Below are 16863 nucleotides of genomic sequence, written 5' to 3' on the forward strand. Positions count from 1 at the left end.
CACAACTCAAACATGTAAAGAAATATGATACATACTTTTAATTCGGACACTCTGGCATCCATGTGAAAAGTCATAAAAGAACAACAATATGTTTGTTGAGCTCTTCGTGAAGAATGTAACTAAAATCTCCAAAAGCACATTGTTCTTTGAACAGTTGCGTTAACAGCAAGAGAGCTGATGGTAGACATGACAAGACAAAGGGGTTATCATTGAAAACAGATGTGTACTGACTAGCGGGCAATACTATGAGTGTGTCTCAGAGGAGGGGTATTCGTTTTTTTTAGGATTAAGAATTCTGATAACCAACATTAATATCAATGCACTTTCAACAACTTCCCGTTCAAGGCAACTATAATATATTTGTTGTGCTGGTGTATAGATCATATGTCTTTGGCGGCATTTGAAACAGCAGCATCATTTCAAATGTAAACGCCAATTTCGCGCAAACATACGTTTGCACTGTCGGATCAAACACATAGTTCAGGTAATATGTCACAATTAAGAAATGATTGACGACTGCAAATTACAGAGACACACAGCAGCCCAGATTGGTAGTTAGATTAAAGAATGGGATGACAAAGAAACAGATTTGTGTTTCAACATGTGTGAGCCTTTCATCTTCCATACACTGTCAACGTGTGTTATATGTTAAAGCCATTCGCAAAAGGAGTTGACTTTTTTTGCTCTTTTGCTTTACATTCTAGAAAATGCAATTTCAATATTCAGTACAAAGGAGTCACATATAAACACTTAAACTGAGTCTCATAGAAAAGGCTTTTGCTCTGCATGTGTAGATGCTGAGCTATTCTACAACATGTCCTTTATTGAGAAAGAAAACACCACCTTATGATAATAATAATAATAATAATATTAATAATAATTATTGCTGTTATATTGGTTGTAACATATATCTTGGCATGATGTTACATGTTGTAAGTATTAAGTGTTGATTCTGTAATCAAGCCACCTAAAAATCTAAATTGAGATGTGTCAGTGTTAAAAGAGATGAAAAAAGAACAATATACCATATAAATCAAAACTTAACTCAAGGAATTACAACAAGATACAAACATTGTTTTTGAATTTAGCAGACAATAGAGTTTAGGGGTTAAATATAGGGGAAGATACTTGAAATACAAAAGTTGTGATGCTGTGAATTTATCTAAATTAATCATTTTGATAACAGCAGCAGCTTTGTCATGCCCATGTACTCAGTATGCAGATGCAAATTGTAAATGTTACATATATGTGTTGATAACTTTGTCCCTTGTGTAGTCATCAGTTTAAAACCACAGTTCTGTTCAATAACTTTTAACTCAACTGCTTTTAGACATTAAAGTATGTTGACAGGAATGTGGGAGGAGTATAGCCTTCTATTGCATATGTTAAATACTTCTATACTATATATAGTTCTTTTGTGGCTCCAGAGGGTGCTGTGTGAAGTCTGGAAAACCTGCATCACTTGATGCAGGTTTTCAGACTTTCGCATCAGTTGGTGCTGAACAAATCAAGCAGTTAAAAAGAAACGAGGTGACCAGACATCTGCAGCCCTACTCTCGCAGGAATAATTCCTAAAACCTGGAAATGTGTGAGCTTTTTTACACTCCTTGTTCCCTTGTCTTGAAATTAATGTTTTTTTAATAGGTTTTTGGTTAGCTCCCCCTGAAATAATGTGGTTACCCAAGCTCAGAGATGTTAAAGGTTTTGTTCCACCGTACGAATCCTCTTGTTGTTGTGAAGTACGTGTCTAAAAATAAAAAGCGGTTGCCAACAAGTAGTTAAATTAAATTGCAAAACGTCGCCAAGACATCTAGTCCACCTTCACAGCCTTGTTATGTATACTCGCGCCCTGCATGTATAGCCTACACAAAAGTATGTAGCCTAGGTCTACGAAAATCGTAAAAGTTGAGTTTACTTGTGAAGATTCATTTACTGAATTGAAAGTATTAAAAACCACTGTGTTTATTTTCTGCAAAAGCTAATTAAAAGATCCCAATGTTTTTGTTGGCCAACTTTAATAAATGATCCCTGCACCACTTTATAGGCCTACTGCAGCTTTGGGCGGGCGGGTGGTGTACTCTTTTAAAGGAATAGCTGAACATTTTAGCAAAGAACACCTTCAGTCAGATGAGACGATGTATATACCTGTAAATGAACTGGGAAGCTACCAGCTGCAGCAGGTTAGCTTAGCACAAAGAGAATGTGCTTTTTCTGTGTTTTTTGGCCAGGAGCAGTGACATGACAAGTAGTCGTCCAGCACATAACACAACGACATGTTGCTTTCACGTTTTTCAGTCTTAATTAAAAAAGTTTAAGAGGAGCTGGTAGTCAGATGGCGTCGCCTTTAGACGGAGCTACGTTTGTTTTTCTGTTTTTAGTCTTTATGCTAAGCTATCCGCCTGCAGCTTCATATTTCACATGCCCAGACACAAGAGTGGTATCCATCTTCTCAGCAAACCCTTGGCAATAAGGCAATACTTCCCAAAATGTCCACCTTTCCTTAAAGTTAGAGTGACTGACTGAAGCCAAAGGACAAACTGTCTTGTTGTTACATGTCAAGATTGATGTATTTCAGTCAACTGCACTTTGAGCTCAAATTAACTTTCAGCTTCAAAGAGAGCTGCTGACTAGCAGATGGATTGTGAATGTGACAACCGCATACATACCAGAGAAAACCAAGCATGTCTATCAATATCTAATAGTGAGAGTTAAATGGGCATGTGCTGCCATAAGCCACATCTTACGATCAAAACATGACTGAGAAGACATTTGATGCCACAGGAGTTTTAAAAAACACACATCTTTTATAGACATGTCACTGATAAATAGTTCTCTCGGGATGTGCAACAAGCTGCTAATGATTTTAAACAGCTTTTCAGAGGACAAGAAAGCCTTGGCAGAAGTCTTGACATATGGAGATTTTTATTCACTGCTTATTGTTTTCCTCTGATGAAAGATGACTGATACATCTGAAACTCTGGAAATCTTCATCTCTGTCTGAACAGTGACAGTTTGGGTGGTAAAATGGGTGCAAAACAGATGAGACCAATAAAAGATGTTATTTGGATGTTTATAGCAGCACAGGGGCGGCACACTGTCTTTATTTCTGGTTCACTTGCCCACATATGAGAGAGAAAGCAGAACTTGTAATATGTATAGGCTAATTTGAAAAAAAAACTCCTTTCATTATTCATTAACCTGCCCCCATGATGTGTACATACCATGGTAGCTCAAGAAGCATATAGGCGAGCTTCCCGACAGGGCTTAACTGAAAGGCTATAAAAATGAAGGCACAATGTTTATGATTTTAATTAATAATTACACAGTCCAGTTGCTTTTCATCTGTGAGGAAATGCAAAAAATACCACATTTTGTCTACAAAGGATGCACTTCAGTAAATAGCACCAGGAGTACATAGGCTTTAAAGTCAGTTGAACTTTCCTTTAGATGTGTCTGACAAAAGCTCAGTCCAAATACAGTCTGGTTTAAGATGAGGTGGGGCATTTCTGGTCACTCCTCACTTCCTTTCAGCATAAGGAAATGTGCCGGACACTGTTAAAGCCACGAATACCCTATGCAAAAGCAAACTGAAGCCACACATCAGCATGAGGACAAACAGAGAGTCATGCAATCCTCAGAGTGAACAATATCTGCCCCCGGAGACGCTTTGCATAATGATTTCCCTAGCAGCTTCTTCATCGCCCCCAAAGTGGTGTTTTATTGTCCTCACTTTTCGTGTTTGCATTCCATTGTTACTGGGCAAGTACAAATATCCTCCTTTATGCAGAAAACCCCGAGACAGGCCTTCCACTACGTTGTTTGAGCCCAGCCCTCATCCATCCATCAGCAGTGCCCCTGTTCTTACGCAGGGCCCCCCAAACTCTGCGCCCCCCCCTTTGACATAACACTGTTGTGGCTTTCCGGGCCTTTATGCTGGCTGTTGTCTGAGGCAGATTGAAGACCCTTTGTGTGCGTCAGCCCCTGTCCTGAGTGGCCGGGAGGAACCTGCTTGGCTGCGAGTGGAGAGACAGGAATGTGCATATGAATGGGCCAGTGTGTGCCGGGCACCTGCTGACAGAGGGACGCCGTGCCTCTATGAGTCTTAGTTCATCAGCGTAACCATCTTGTTCAATTACACATGTGTTGCGTTCCCTGGTCATTCACACTCAATGGGAGTCTTGTCACGGCAGTCGTCAATATTTTGCCGTTTGGTATTGTTGGGGAGAGCTGAACAAATGTGGTGTCAGATGCATTGTTTGAGGTGTGAATACTCAGCAAATGCAGCATTTCACTTCTGCCTTTTCTATTGCACACCAACTACATTGAAGAATTTGATTTATCTGATCAGATCTGAACAAAATGAGGGCTTGCAGGATCATTTCTTTGCCTGAAGTCTTCCTTTCATGCTTCACTTCTCACGGCGAATGATGAAAAGCAGAAACTATTCATCAAAGATGAATTTTGGATTGGACTCTTATTCAGTTAAGTAGCAAAACAAATAAAAATATTTCAGGTTCTGCATTTACAATGCTAAAGTATAAGTAAGGTATTATGAGCAAAATGTACTTTTACTAAGACCTAAGGTATTAGTAAAAGTATAATGCAGGAAATGCACCCCTATTCTTATTATTACATTGGATTACTATCACTAACACATTATATTTAAGTAGCATTTGAATGTTTAAAATTAGATGAAGTGGGGCTCATTTAAATTTCTTTATATACTCTATTGTATAACAATGCATCCTTGTATAAGTTCCTCATGTATGTTATTTGTGTAACAGTAAAGTAACTAGTAACTATAGCTGCCAGAGAAACATAGTTTCTCTCTGAAATATAGTGAAGGAGAAGTGTAAAATAGAATAAAATGTTTCCATTTAATTCTATTTTACACTTCTCCTTCACTACATTACATTTATCAAAAACCTTAACATTGAATTTGAGTAAACCACTGTATTTCACACAATTTACGTATACACGTTGGTATGTATTGATGATCTTGGCTGTCCCTGGAATAAATATTATAACACATTCTGATTTTATATCATGCTATAATGACAAAAAGTAAAAGGGGAAAGATTAGGTTGAAATGTTTATCTTAAATTGGTGCTCAGTTTTATGTAACCTATATTTTTCTATTAGGATTTTTTCAATATTGAAACCAAAGTGAAGTTGAATGACATTAAAGCATAAAAGCCAGTAATGTAGCTGGCTCATGGACCATAAACCCACATCTTCAAATGAACATATCAAAAACTGAAATGATTTTTTGTAAAGTTGTTGGCTTGAAAACAAAGATTTGCCAAAAGAAGTAATAAAGCACCATCGAGCTGAGAGAACGTGGAAAGACAGATGATCATGTTCTCTGTATTCGTCACTATCTTTCAACATCCGGACTGAATGTAATCATTCAATCCACTGGTGTGATATGAAGAGTAATCATAGGCGCTTTAAGGTTGTACGTTTTCGCATACGTTGGGGTAACCTTTCCTGTTTTATAAGAATCTTAATGAAAAACCAACCTTACTGACAGTTTCATCAATGTGTATGAGACTGTGAAATATATTGTCTGAAACCTGTGTGTTACATCAACAGCAGTCTGATGGGTGAAACTTGCTGAACTAAGAATCCTTTGCTATAAACTATAGGAAACACAAACATTAACAAATAGACAGGCATGGGATGGATGACAAGTAAACGTGTGCAGACGAACAATATGCTTGAAAAGCTCAACAAGGGGCACGCACAGTATAGTTCCTTTGTTCCAGATTTGGAAAATGATAAATAACAATCTGTCTGGTACGATGGGACCTATATACATATGAGCCCAAAAGCTTCATTAATTGTTCTCTGACTCATATGGTACAGCTGTGGGTTGTTTGTCTGGACCTGCGTTTGAGAAGATTACATCTCCATAATTAATAAAAAGAGACCATCCACCAAAGTGTTCGGGAAAAAAAGTAAAAACATCTGGTAAAATACTCCCCCTCCCCCTCAAATATACCCACAATAACAGATAAATTACAGCATGTTCACTGAGCACACTTTCCTGGGGAAACTTTTTCATGCTAATGGTCGCCGGTAGAGACGTAACACTGTCCAGATGTGTCGGTTGAAATGTCATCCAAGTGTGGCTGCAACAACCCAAACCCTGTTGACATGGCTACTCCATCCACTCTTTAAACGACTGGGAGATGTAGAATGTGGTTGAAAAGTCAGATCAAAATATAAAGCTGACGAGTATTAATAATATCTAGAAAAAAAAACACGCATCACATGGTCCCGCCCGATTTGTGTTAGGCCGGATCACCTGAGAAGCCTGTCGTTTGCCACAGTCACTGCACTGATTCCCTGGAACAGCCGAGCTGCAGGCTCTGGACTCATGGCTCTCGTCACTCGCTGACCTGGAAAAGGGGAGCGTAAGATCTGCTACATCACTTGAACCAGCAGACAACATGCTGCTTTAAAGTGGGAGTGGGCCTGAATTGGATTATGCAGCTTCTCCAAGGAGCAGCTCCTGTTGATTTGATCACACACGCCCCCTCACCCAGCTCCCACACTCCCACACTTTCCCGATTTCCCCGATGCAGATGAGACAGTGGGGCGGTCCTCCATGTCAGAGTCTGGGACTCCACTACTTACTGTGTGCCCATCTGCCAGCCATTTACCTGATTACTTTGGGATCGTTCAGACAGCTCAGGCTCTGCCAGGGCAGCTGGGAGGCAAGAGAGGGGCACTAGTTGTGTACAGGTGGACACAGGAACGATAAGCACCGGATGGCCTTTTTATCTGTGAAAACAAGCATCTGGATTTCACCAAAATGGAAGCAACTGACAATTGGCTGAATGGAATAATATGGAAAATTATATATATATTTTTTGTGTTGAGCAAGACAATTTTTCAACCACAAAAACCCATCAAAGTGGACAAATACACACAGAGGACAAGCTGTTCTCCTCATCCACTCTAAGACAAAAGCACAGTTTAAAATAAAGTTGCCAGCACTGACTTTAAATCCTCCACGCAAGCATGTCAAACAGACCACTTCTATTTCTAAGGGGAAATAACACCCATTCCTGGTTTAACTTGGGCTCATTATGGTGGAAGTGGGTTCCAGGGCCAGGAAGTTTCATTGCTTTCCAAATAAATCTAACTAAATAGAGTAATCCAAATTCCTCATCTTGTGGAGTCCTCCCATTACAAAAATGCTCTCAAAAGCTTGGCGTAGAAATCTCACCTTAACCGTCACTTATTCTAACATGTGTACCAACAAAACGGAGTTAAGTACAATTTAATTAATTTAAATGATTTTTGTTTTATAGTCAAGGCTGCTCATTTTCCACATAAAAAGGGCAAAACGGCTTTCAAATTCGAACCAGCTCGTGAAAGATTATCAAAAAAACTATGTGGCCGTTAAATATTCCTCTACTTTTACTGATTGACACAGAGGGTTTTCATTACCTCGCCCTCTGCGAGCAAATCTCAGACATCAACTTTGATTATGTTGCAAAGAATCTGGCACGGGATAAATCAGAAGGTGCTGAGGGCGGGTGTGATAGTCTGTGTGCCAGTCAAATTTACTTCTCCGATTCAAACGGCATAATAAACTTTGTTCTTCCTGCTATTGCAAAAACAAACATGGATATCTTCGAAACAATCTCCTCTCTGAGCAGTAAAAAAAAAAAAAAAAGGCGGAGCAAACCCCTGCTATTACTGGCATGTGGCACTCAGAATGGGTGCTCCTTGTTCCTAGTTCCTAGTCCCTAACAGCTCCTAAGTTGGGTGGAAGGAGGAAGTTGTCACTGAGCGTAAACAGCTCTCTTAGCTTAGTTCTGCGAGCTAAAATACCCCCACCCCGCTCCATCCACCCCGCGACACCCCATCTCCTTGGGTTGTGTGGCGTCAGCTGCAATGAGCTCCAGATGTAGCCGGGCACCCCTCGAGTCACGGCACTGGATGTGGTTTGAAGGTAGTTTAGAAACACCGCCCACCAGCAGACCCAATGAAAGTGCCTCAGAATTCAGCGAGAGCTTGTAGGGGTTGTACATGTGCGGACTGTGTGAGCGAGGAAGAAGTGCAGCGTAGTTCAAACAGTACACATCTGTGGAAGGCGGAGGGGATTTGCACATGTTACTTATTGAACATGCTTTGAATAAGTAAGTATGTGAGAAAATAGATGAAAGTATTTCAATCTGTTTCAGTAGATGTGGAAATATCAACATCCATAATTCACCCCAAGGCTTCCGTCCTTTGTTCCCTTTGCTTCTAAATACTGGTATTTGAAAAAAACACTCGATAATGTGTCCTGACTTTGATAATTAAAGATATTTAGAGTTCTCTCAGTAAGACTGCTAATCATTAGAAACAAATCTAATTGAAAGTTTGTTGTTTCTACAAATACACATAATTAATGGGTGATGGTAAAGCCACTATTTATGTTTTCTTAATCTGCCATTACAAGTCACTATGACACACAATGAAGTATTAATAACGACAGGAACAACAAACTAGCAACCCTGGCTTCCAGGTTGGTGGACAGTTGTGAGGCTGAGGTCAATGAGAACATCTGCGATGTAATTTCTCACTGTAGAAGAGTGTGAATAATTTACACCAGAAGCAGCAGATCCCACATATTTGCTGAAGTACTCTGGGAAATAAAAGTAATACAGTAGAAGCAGCTGAGACATGCTGCTAGCTATGGGTCACAAGTAAAATGTGTGTTCCTAAAGACCATGTCGAATTTTGAACACGTCATGAGTAATGATGCCAATGTGTGAAAATAAATTATCAACAGTTTAGACCAAAAAATCAGTTATTCTTCATTAAATAAGCTATGGTGGCATGAACATCATGAAACAGCTAAACAGTGGTGTCCATTCATAATGTCTCAGTAGAAGCTGAACAGTTAGACTCTTTGCTCTCTTTTTAACAGTTACCATGTTTAGTTTTCCATCATTTTGCTGGAAGGATTGAATGAGGTCACTGCGTGTGAGCTGTAAGCTCATTCACATGGGTCCTGCTAACACAACACAAGCTGCTCTAAAGGCAACAGCTCCCCCTGCTGCCACACAGGAAGCCAGCAAGGATCCCTTCACACAAACATGGCCCACAAAGTTTAACAAATAACCCAACACAGGCAAACAATGTTGGCCTCCAGTTTTAATACAAATTCCTTTGTCAAACATGCCACAAGTTCAAAGAAAACAATTATTAGTGCTGCAGTGAAAAGCAAACGCGGGTGTTTGTAGGGCACAGCTCAAATACATTTTAAATGTTACACATTGTGGGTTTAATTAAAGTCATTTCAAAGAGAAATTTCAGGACTAAAAAGACTTTGTACTTTTTGAACTTGACTGTTGTTCCCATTTGTCCTGTTGATAGATACTGTGCACTCCTGCTCTGCTCTTGTTTTGAACTGAGAAATATGAATGGAAGGCTAATGCCACAGTGAAATGACCCCCATTACAGATCAGTGCACCTCATCAGATGGTGAGGTGGGAGTATTCACCTGATTCTTCCTTCCTCATCACCACATAGCCCTCAAACTTAAACTAAGTACCTCAGCTGTAACTTGCTCTTCATAACACAAAGGCTGGCGTGTTTAAACTGAATTATTTGACCACTACCTGATAAGAGTGAAGCAGCAACGAGTGTCTGGACAATAGTGTGATTTTACAGGTGTCACAAGTTTCTACAGTTTAGGACTAGGAGGTGCATAAAAAACAGGATGATATTCATGGTATGAAGCTAGAAAATGTGATGTGGTGTGTCCCCCCCCCCGCCTACTTTTATTCAGTGGCTCTTTGCTGATGTTCAACTGAGAAAGATGGAACCAGATGTAATACATCTAGATCAAGACGGGACTTCAGCGGACCTCACCTAGTTTATTTTGAGCTCATATCAACTGGATGACCTCGCAATGGGCCGGGCGCAGTGTGTCCATCGTCACAGAGGAGGTTTTAACAGTTCCCGCAGATCTTGCTGCGGTGCCAGCTGGAAGGGAAGCTGGAGCCTCTTGTTCACCTGGCTGCAGAGGGCTGGACAGCGCTCCAGAAGCAGCTCACACACCTCTTCATGGCCCTGCTCTGCAGCCTGCTCAAGCGTTTAACAGAGCAACAAATACAGGCAGGCGGTAAAATGACCACCAGACCGTCTTCCTCGAATGTTTTTATTATGTTGACAGCTCTGTACCTTATGTAAAGGGGATGCACCATCGTCATCACAGATCATTGGATCTGCCCTGTGGTGCAGCAGGAGTCTGACAACATCGAGGCGGCCGCAGTAAGCTGATCGATGGAGTGGTGTAGCACCGCCGGATGTCTGGGGAGATGCACAAGCACCGGTCTCAAGAAGGAACTGGCATACAGGGTGATGACCACTGCGACTTGCATAGTGCTGAGATAAAATACACACATATGAGAAGAAGTTTAGATACATGAGGCCACTGCAGCACTTTCAGCCAAACATCCTCCGAGCAAACTCACCAGAGCTGTGTATCCAGCCGAGTCCCTCAGGTTGGGGTCAGTGCCCTTCTGGACCAAGAACTTGACCCGATCCAAGTCCCCATCCATTGCAGCCGACCAGATACCTGCATACGAATGACAGCAAGCACTTTACTTCATAGGAAGATCGTTGTAGCCAAGCCATGCAATCAAAAGAAGGAAACTGTCAATGTAACATGTGCTGCAGATATTTTAACTCGATCTGAACCAATGCTTTAACTCAGACCACACATGCCTGACAGTTGAATGCAAACCTCGTTCAAACTCCATTTCACTCAATGTCTGGTAAACACTGGGAGAGGAGACTGGATGGGAGCAACACGAACAATGCTGCCTATCGGACGCCATTGCAATAGTAGTTAGAAACGAATTGAAACAACGCAAATGGCTATTATTTGTCTCATACAAAACGAAAAGAAACTCAGGAAGGCTAACAAATAGGTGGCTACACTTTGAAACCAGACAACCCGATGCGTAAAACTAGCGTGCTTACGTCACGTGTGATTACTCCGGCCAATTGCATATCTGCAGTCAAAGGCTCCCTTCAAGTACTCTGTGATTTGGTCGTTTTGTAAAGTTCTTGTCCGGGGTTTGCGTCCCAGATTTGTTTTGGTCAAGCTACATAGCCTTACTGTGTACTGTGTCAGCATAGTAATAATGAAAAGCGAATTATGACACTGGTGCAATAGATCATTTAAATTGTTTAAATATCACCAAAAAAGGCTACATCAATTATGTTAATAATGTGTTATGTCTATGATTAATCTTTTCGGCTCTCTTTAATGCCCTAGTACAATTTAGGTATATGATACGCTGATAATAAACACGTAACTTACTTAACACTGTATCTGTAAATAAGGCAGAGAGGGTGATACATATCAACATGTAAGCACTATCCAACACTACCTGAACTCGGGAGTGTTGTACGTAGGGCACTTATTTTTCCGATAACTTTGAAGGCATCTTTTGTCTCGTGTTGTTGTCTGACGCAGCTAGCAAACGTTAGCCAGTCTGAATCATCGGCAAGCGCCAGCTGGCAAACGCCACGTTGTTCTTGGAACTGTAACAAAGCACTTAACTATAACCAAAGCGCCTAAAGAATGAGAAGAGTTACCTTATTTGTTAACGGGACATCTAAAAATGGCAAGGTTGGTAATAACTATGTGGGCTTGTTTCCGTTGGAACTTGGGCCGCTGCTTTTTCCACTGTGTCCTCCCACCTCGAGACTAACGCTAAACGTACCTGAACCTGCTAACCTACGTATCAACACTATTCAAGTCAACCTCACTCTTCATGACGCTCTTTGATAAACGTAACTGTGACTCAATCTCGTATTACGCAGGAGTGACATATTTTGTTTCAGACTTAATCCCAGTAACAACGCGCCTTTTTTTCCTTTTTTTTTAAAGGTTGTAGCAGTATACGGTAGCTTGTCCGACTTACTATCCGTAGCCAGCAGTAAGTTGGGAATCAAAGCTGCCTCTGTATACAATGGAAAGGGTGGTCTCATAGATGACATTGCCCTTATAAGGTAAGCTCATCATGATTAAAATCAAAATGAAGCGTGAGCTCATTAGGAGCACCAACTAAATCTGAGACTTGTGTGTTTATATAACAGAGATGACGACGTGCTGTACATGTCAGAAGGAGATCCATTTGTTGGTGAGTGCTGTGACATGTCCACTGTCAAGGTAAAGCATATGGTGTCACACACACTCAATGTCTTCTTGTCTTTGTTATGTCACAGACCCTCAAAATGAGTCCACGGTTACATCTGATCATCATGGAGCCCACACTGACTGGCTGACCCTTAATATTGGTGGTCGGCCCTTCACCACCACCAGGTATCTTTGTTGTTAATGCTGTCTTTACTAGTAATAAACACATTATAAAATACTTCATATTGCTGTACCACAGTGTGCTTTCATATTAGTTTCTTCTTCATGATGGTTACATTTTCTTTGTTGAATGTGTCTCTCATGTGTTCAGGAGCACCTTGGTCAGCAAGGAGCCAGAGAGTATGCTTGCTCATATGTTTGGAGAGAAAGGTAAGTTATGGCTAATCAGCCAATTGGCGCATTGTGTTTAATGTGAGGCATCCTCTCCACCATGTTCTGTGAACCTCTGTCTTGCTCCAGATGTGTGGGGGAACACGCAAGACGAACATGGGGCTTACTTAATCGACCGCAGCCCTGAATACTTTGAGCCTATTCTCAACTACTTGAGACACGGCCAGCTCATCATCAATGAAGGCATAAATATACGAGGTGAGCTTTCTGACGTACCAGAATCAATCTAAGGAGGGTCATTAAATTCAATTCCTTTATCGAATGTCTTCCAGGTGTCCTCGAGGAGGCTCGGTTCTTTGGAATTGAGCAGCTTGCTGAACAGCTGGAAGTAGCAATCAAGGTAATATGAAGTTTGGAAGGTAAATCGTTGACATTTGGAGGAGCGATACCTCCCTCGAATGCATCGCGACTTACGACAATATGCTTCCTTTCGAAACAGAACACACAGCCGCCAGAGGACCACTCTCCTATTTCCCGCAAAGAGTTTGTTCGTTTTCTTCTGGCAACCCCCACCAAGTCGGAGCTTCGCTGTCAGGTACAGCCAAATGAACACGTTTTCATTCACCCCCTCATTTCACCGTATCAACTACATTTTTGACTCCATCGCTCTCACTGTTTTTAGGGACTTAATTTCAGCGGTGCGGATCTGTCCCGACTTGATTTGCGCTACATCAATTTCAAGATGGCCAATCTCAGCCGCTGCAACCTGACGCACGCCAACCTGTGCTCTTCCAATCTGGAGCGGGCGGATCTTTCCGGAGCAAACCTGGATGTAGGTCTTAAAACTCTTTTCTTGTCAGCACTAAATGATCCATGTGCTGATGCAGGATCAGCAGACGCACACGCAGGGCAGAATGTCCTCAAAAACCTCAAGGTGGGGAAGCGAACATGTTCTTACTCTGTGGAAGTTGTGTGATATTGTTTATTGGCTGGCCTTCCTGCTGATAAACGGTGGGTTGAGTTGTTTTTGGTTTAGCGCCTCCTGCCCCCTCAGCTATGTGGAGGAAGGGCCCTTCTGCTCTTAGACACCTACTCTCACATCCACCTCATTAAAAGAACAGCAAGCAGACTCTTTTCTCCTCAGTCTGGACACATAATATGAACAATATTACAATGACATTATGGATGCTTTTGTCTTTTGAAGGGTGCTAACTTACAAGGGGTGAAGATGCTCTGCTCCAATGCAGAGGGAGCTTCTCTCAGAGGATGCAATTTCGAAGATCCATCTGGACTGAAGGCCAACCTGGAAGGTAATCCATCGCAGCGCCTAAACAAAGTATACAGCAGTTCAACATATATAACTAGAACGGGCACTCGGTAGAGCGCATACCTTCGCATATCACAAGATTGGGCATTGAATTATGAACATTTTGGCATTAGTTGCATGCCAATTGGATACAAATGTACCGCGCTATGGTAAAAAGAAGATTTTGACCTTTTTATGACCTTGACCTTGAACTTTGAGCCAATCGATTCCAAAATCTAATCAAATGATTCCCGGATAATAACCAATCATCCCACCAAATTTCATGCGATTCGGTTTAATACTTTTTTAGTTATGCGAGTAACACGCATACAAATATATAAATAAATACACGGCGATCAAAACATAACCTTCCGCATTTTCAATGCGAAGGTAATCATGTTTTAACAAATGTTTTTATCATCAGGTGCGAACCTGAAAGGAGTTGACATGGAAGGGAGCCAAATGACCGGCATCAACCTGCGTGTGGCCACTCTGAAAAATGCAACGCTGAAGAACTGCAACCTGCGGGGCGCCACTTTAGCGGGGACGGATCTGGAGGTGAGTTCAGCCATCAGACGGGATTATCTCTGTTGACTCTCATAATCTTATTTACAGCAACATTCTCGGGCCAGAAAGGAACATAAACAAGCAGTTAATGCAATGGGTACATTTCACTCAAACTTTTTTTAACAATCTGTTTTCTGCATTAGGTTTTTAATGTTTTTTGCTGATTTTGCAAGTGAAACTAATTGTTGGAGATATTCGTTTGATATGTAGAAGACTAGCTTTTTTAACCTAAAGTGTGCATGTGATAATCACTATATAAAGTGTATAATACATCAGAAGGTTTCACATATTCTGTTTCCTGTGGAATAATGTCCACAATATCCATATCACCCGATGTGTGTATGTTTTCCAACCTGCTCCTGTAAAACCTTTACGATACATCTACACTTCTCCAGTTGTAATCCTCCTTTTATTTTTTTACTCTTGTGTCCGCTGCCTTTTTGCAGAACTGTGACCTGTCCGGCTGCGATCTCCAAGAAGCCAACCTGAGAGGGTCCAATGTAAAAGGAGCCATTTTTGAAGAGATGCTGACCCCTCTGCACATGTCACAGAGTGTCAGATAACGCAGCGCAGACACCAGCGTCCACTGCGGGGCCACAGCTGGCTTCCTGACCGCTCTTTCCTCCAACCTCTCCTCCACTATATTCCCCACCTCTCACTCTTTACCTGTCTGCAGCACAGGTGTATGCACATCCCTCACATCCCACCTATATTATGTTAGCTTTAAATATCTTGCACTAGAATATATTCAGGGTTGTCTCTATGTTTGTATGGTAGGATGTTTTTTAATGTTCAGCTGCATATATCACCAAAACAAAATAACGTCCCCTGTGTATGTAGATGTGTCTGGATGCGATCCAACGACGATACTCATTTAATGTTCTCCATCAGTTCTATTCCCTTCATATTACCTGTAAACAGGGGGTCAGAATCACACCATCTGTGTGGAGTCAAGTTCAGAGTGCGGAGCTGCCTTGAATGCTTCTGTAGCAGATCTAGAAGGTGTCACTTACCAATAAGTGTCGTAATATATTCCTGTTTAAAAATGTAACCTAATTTTGCTGGATTCAACGTATTACAAAGGAAGCAATCTAAGCCAAAGCCATAACAATAGCACAGTGTGGAAGACTAAGTGTGCTCTGAGTGCACCGTGAAGCTATGCATCGGGCTAGTTTTACTCGCAGCTTGGGGATGCAATACATTATTTACAGCTGGGAGGTTTCTTCTTTCCTAGTCTTAAATATTGTTTCTTTAAAAAGCTTTCCCTTGTCTTGCGTCTGGTGAATCTACCTCTTTTTTTCAAATCTGGTGTGCGAGTGAATTGCATGCATTTGAATGCTTCTTGTAATGTTTCTGTGTGACACTCGTTATTTTTCAGTTTCCCATTCGGAGAGAGAGCCTGGTGCGCTTTGACAGAACGCCATTTTTTCACGCGTCGATGTTGTCAAAGTGAATTTGCCTGGAAACACGCTCCATGTATCCATTCCTATCACGTAATCATGCTTTGAACTCATTTGCACAGTGATATGTTAACTTGTATACATGTTTCACCAAACTGTTTGGTGCTTGTAATATTAATGTAAATCAGATCCAATGTTTCCAAAACTTCCTAAAGAATGCATTTTCAGACGAGGTGGTCGATGATGTCACTTTGCATGTGTGAAGAGCTCAACTGGTCTTTGACTGGGGAAGTCTCTCTCGCTGTAGCTCAAAGCCGCTCTGATGCAATACTCAGTTCAGGAGTAGGTACCCAGACTGTAAGAATGAATGGTGAAGGCAATCATGTTGTGTATTTCACCTTGAGGGTGAAAATCAACGAGAGAACTATGGTTATTTATTTTAATACATCTCTCTGAAGCAATATGGGGCAGTGGTTGGTTTGCGTTGCAGACGGGGAGTGGTGTCGTTCTCCCCGTCTATGATTATTGCAATCGACCATGGAAATATATTTCCATGAATGACTGTTATAAATAAACTGCCATGAAGAAGAAAAAACCTTGTCTAATTTTTTGTACATTTATTACGTCTCAGTTTTGAATGAGCTTCTGTTTTGTAAATTCAAAATACGCAATGTCATAAAAGAGCCAGACAGGAAATAGCTGAAACTGCTCGGCCCGTGTCGTCAATGAGGGTTGCTTAATTCAATTTAATTCAGTTCAATTCAGTTTATTTCAGTTCAAATCAGTTTATTTTATATAGCCCATTTTCACAAATTACAAATTTGTCTCAGAGTGCTTTACAATCTGTACACATAGACATCCCTGTCCCAGAACCTCACATTGGATCAGGAAAAACTCACAAACAACCCTTCAGGGGAAAAAAAAGAGGAAACCTTCAGGAGAGCAACAGAGGAGGATCCCTCTCCAGGATGGACAGATGCAATAGATGTCATGTGTACAGAAGGACAGATTTAGAGTTAATGTATAGTGTATGAATAGTTGGTAGTAGTCATATTCCATGATGGAAACCTCCACGATCC

The 16863-nt window shown here is 41.2% G+C and overlaps 2 protein-coding genes across 2 annotated transcripts; one reads left to right on the forward strand and one right to left on the reverse strand.

Annotated features, from left to right (window-relative positions):
- Nucleotides 1–9139: 9139 nt before the first annotated feature.
- On the reverse strand, nucleotides 9140–10953 carry ankrd39 (ankyrin repeat domain 39). Its single transcript, XM_056419672.1, has 4 exons — nucleotides 10757–10953; nucleotides 10485–10588; nucleotides 10192–10395; nucleotides 9140–10092 (listed from the first exon to the last, which is right to left on the reverse strand). Exons 1-4 carry the CDS (start codon nucleotides 10848–10850, stop codon nucleotides 9946–9948), a joined length of 549 nt encoding a protein of 182 aa, XP_056275647.1. The 5' UTR covers nucleotides 10851–10953; the 3' UTR covers nucleotides 9140–9945.
- Nucleotides 10954–11488: 535 nt separating this feature from the next.
- Nucleotides 11489–16389, forward strand: kctd9a (potassium channel tetramerization domain containing 9a). Its single transcript, XM_056419671.1, has 12 exons — nucleotides 11489–11650; nucleotides 11912–12033; nucleotides 12121–12164; nucleotides 12250–12346; nucleotides 12492–12550; nucleotides 12641–12769; nucleotides 12844–12911; nucleotides 13011–13106; nucleotides 13194–13343; nucleotides 13716–13821; nucleotides 14242–14375; nucleotides 14831–16389. The coding sequence occupies exons 1-12, from the start codon at nucleotides 11603–11605 to the stop codon at nucleotides 14945–14947; spliced, it is 1170 nt and encodes a 389-aa protein (XP_056275646.1). The 5' UTR covers nucleotides 11489–11602; the 3' UTR covers nucleotides 14948–16389.
- Nucleotides 16390–16863: the final 474 nt, after the last annotated feature.

The sequence above is a fragment of the Pseudoliparis swirei genome, chromosome 7 (assembly GCF_029220125.1).
Source record: "Pseudoliparis swirei isolate HS2019 ecotype Mariana Trench chromosome 7, NWPU_hadal_v1, whole genome shotgun sequence".
In the NCBI taxonomy this organism is placed as follows: domain Eukaryota; kingdom Metazoa; phylum Chordata; class Actinopteri; order Perciformes; family Liparidae; genus Pseudoliparis; species Pseudoliparis swirei.

Bases quoted from the DNA above. Each gene is read 5' to 3' on its own strand.
- ankrd39 (XM_056419672.1), bottom strand. From the start codon at position 10,850: ATGGCGTCCGATAGGCAGCATTGTTCGTGTTGCTCCCATCCAGTCTCC. The intron at 10,589-10,756 runs GTTTGCATTCAA...ATTCGTATGCAG, and splicing joins TGAAATGGAGTTTGAACGAG to GTATCTGGTCGGCTGCAATG. The intron at 10,093-10,191 runs GTACAGAGCTGT...ACGCTTGAGCAG, and splicing joins GTGCATCCCCTTTACATAAG to GCTGCAGAGCAGGGCCATGA.
- kctd9a (XM_056419671.1), top strand. From the start codon at position 11,603: ATGAGAAGAGTTACCTTATTTGTTAACGGGACATCTAAAAATGGCAAG. The intron at 11,651-11,911 runs GTTGGTAATAAC...TTTTTTTTAAAG, and splicing joins GGACATCTAAAAATGGCAAG to GTTGTAGCAGTATACGGTAG. The intron at 12,347-12,491 runs GTATCTTTGTTG...TCATGTGTTCAG, and splicing joins CGGCCCTTCACCACCACCAG to GAGCACCTTGGTCAGCAAGG.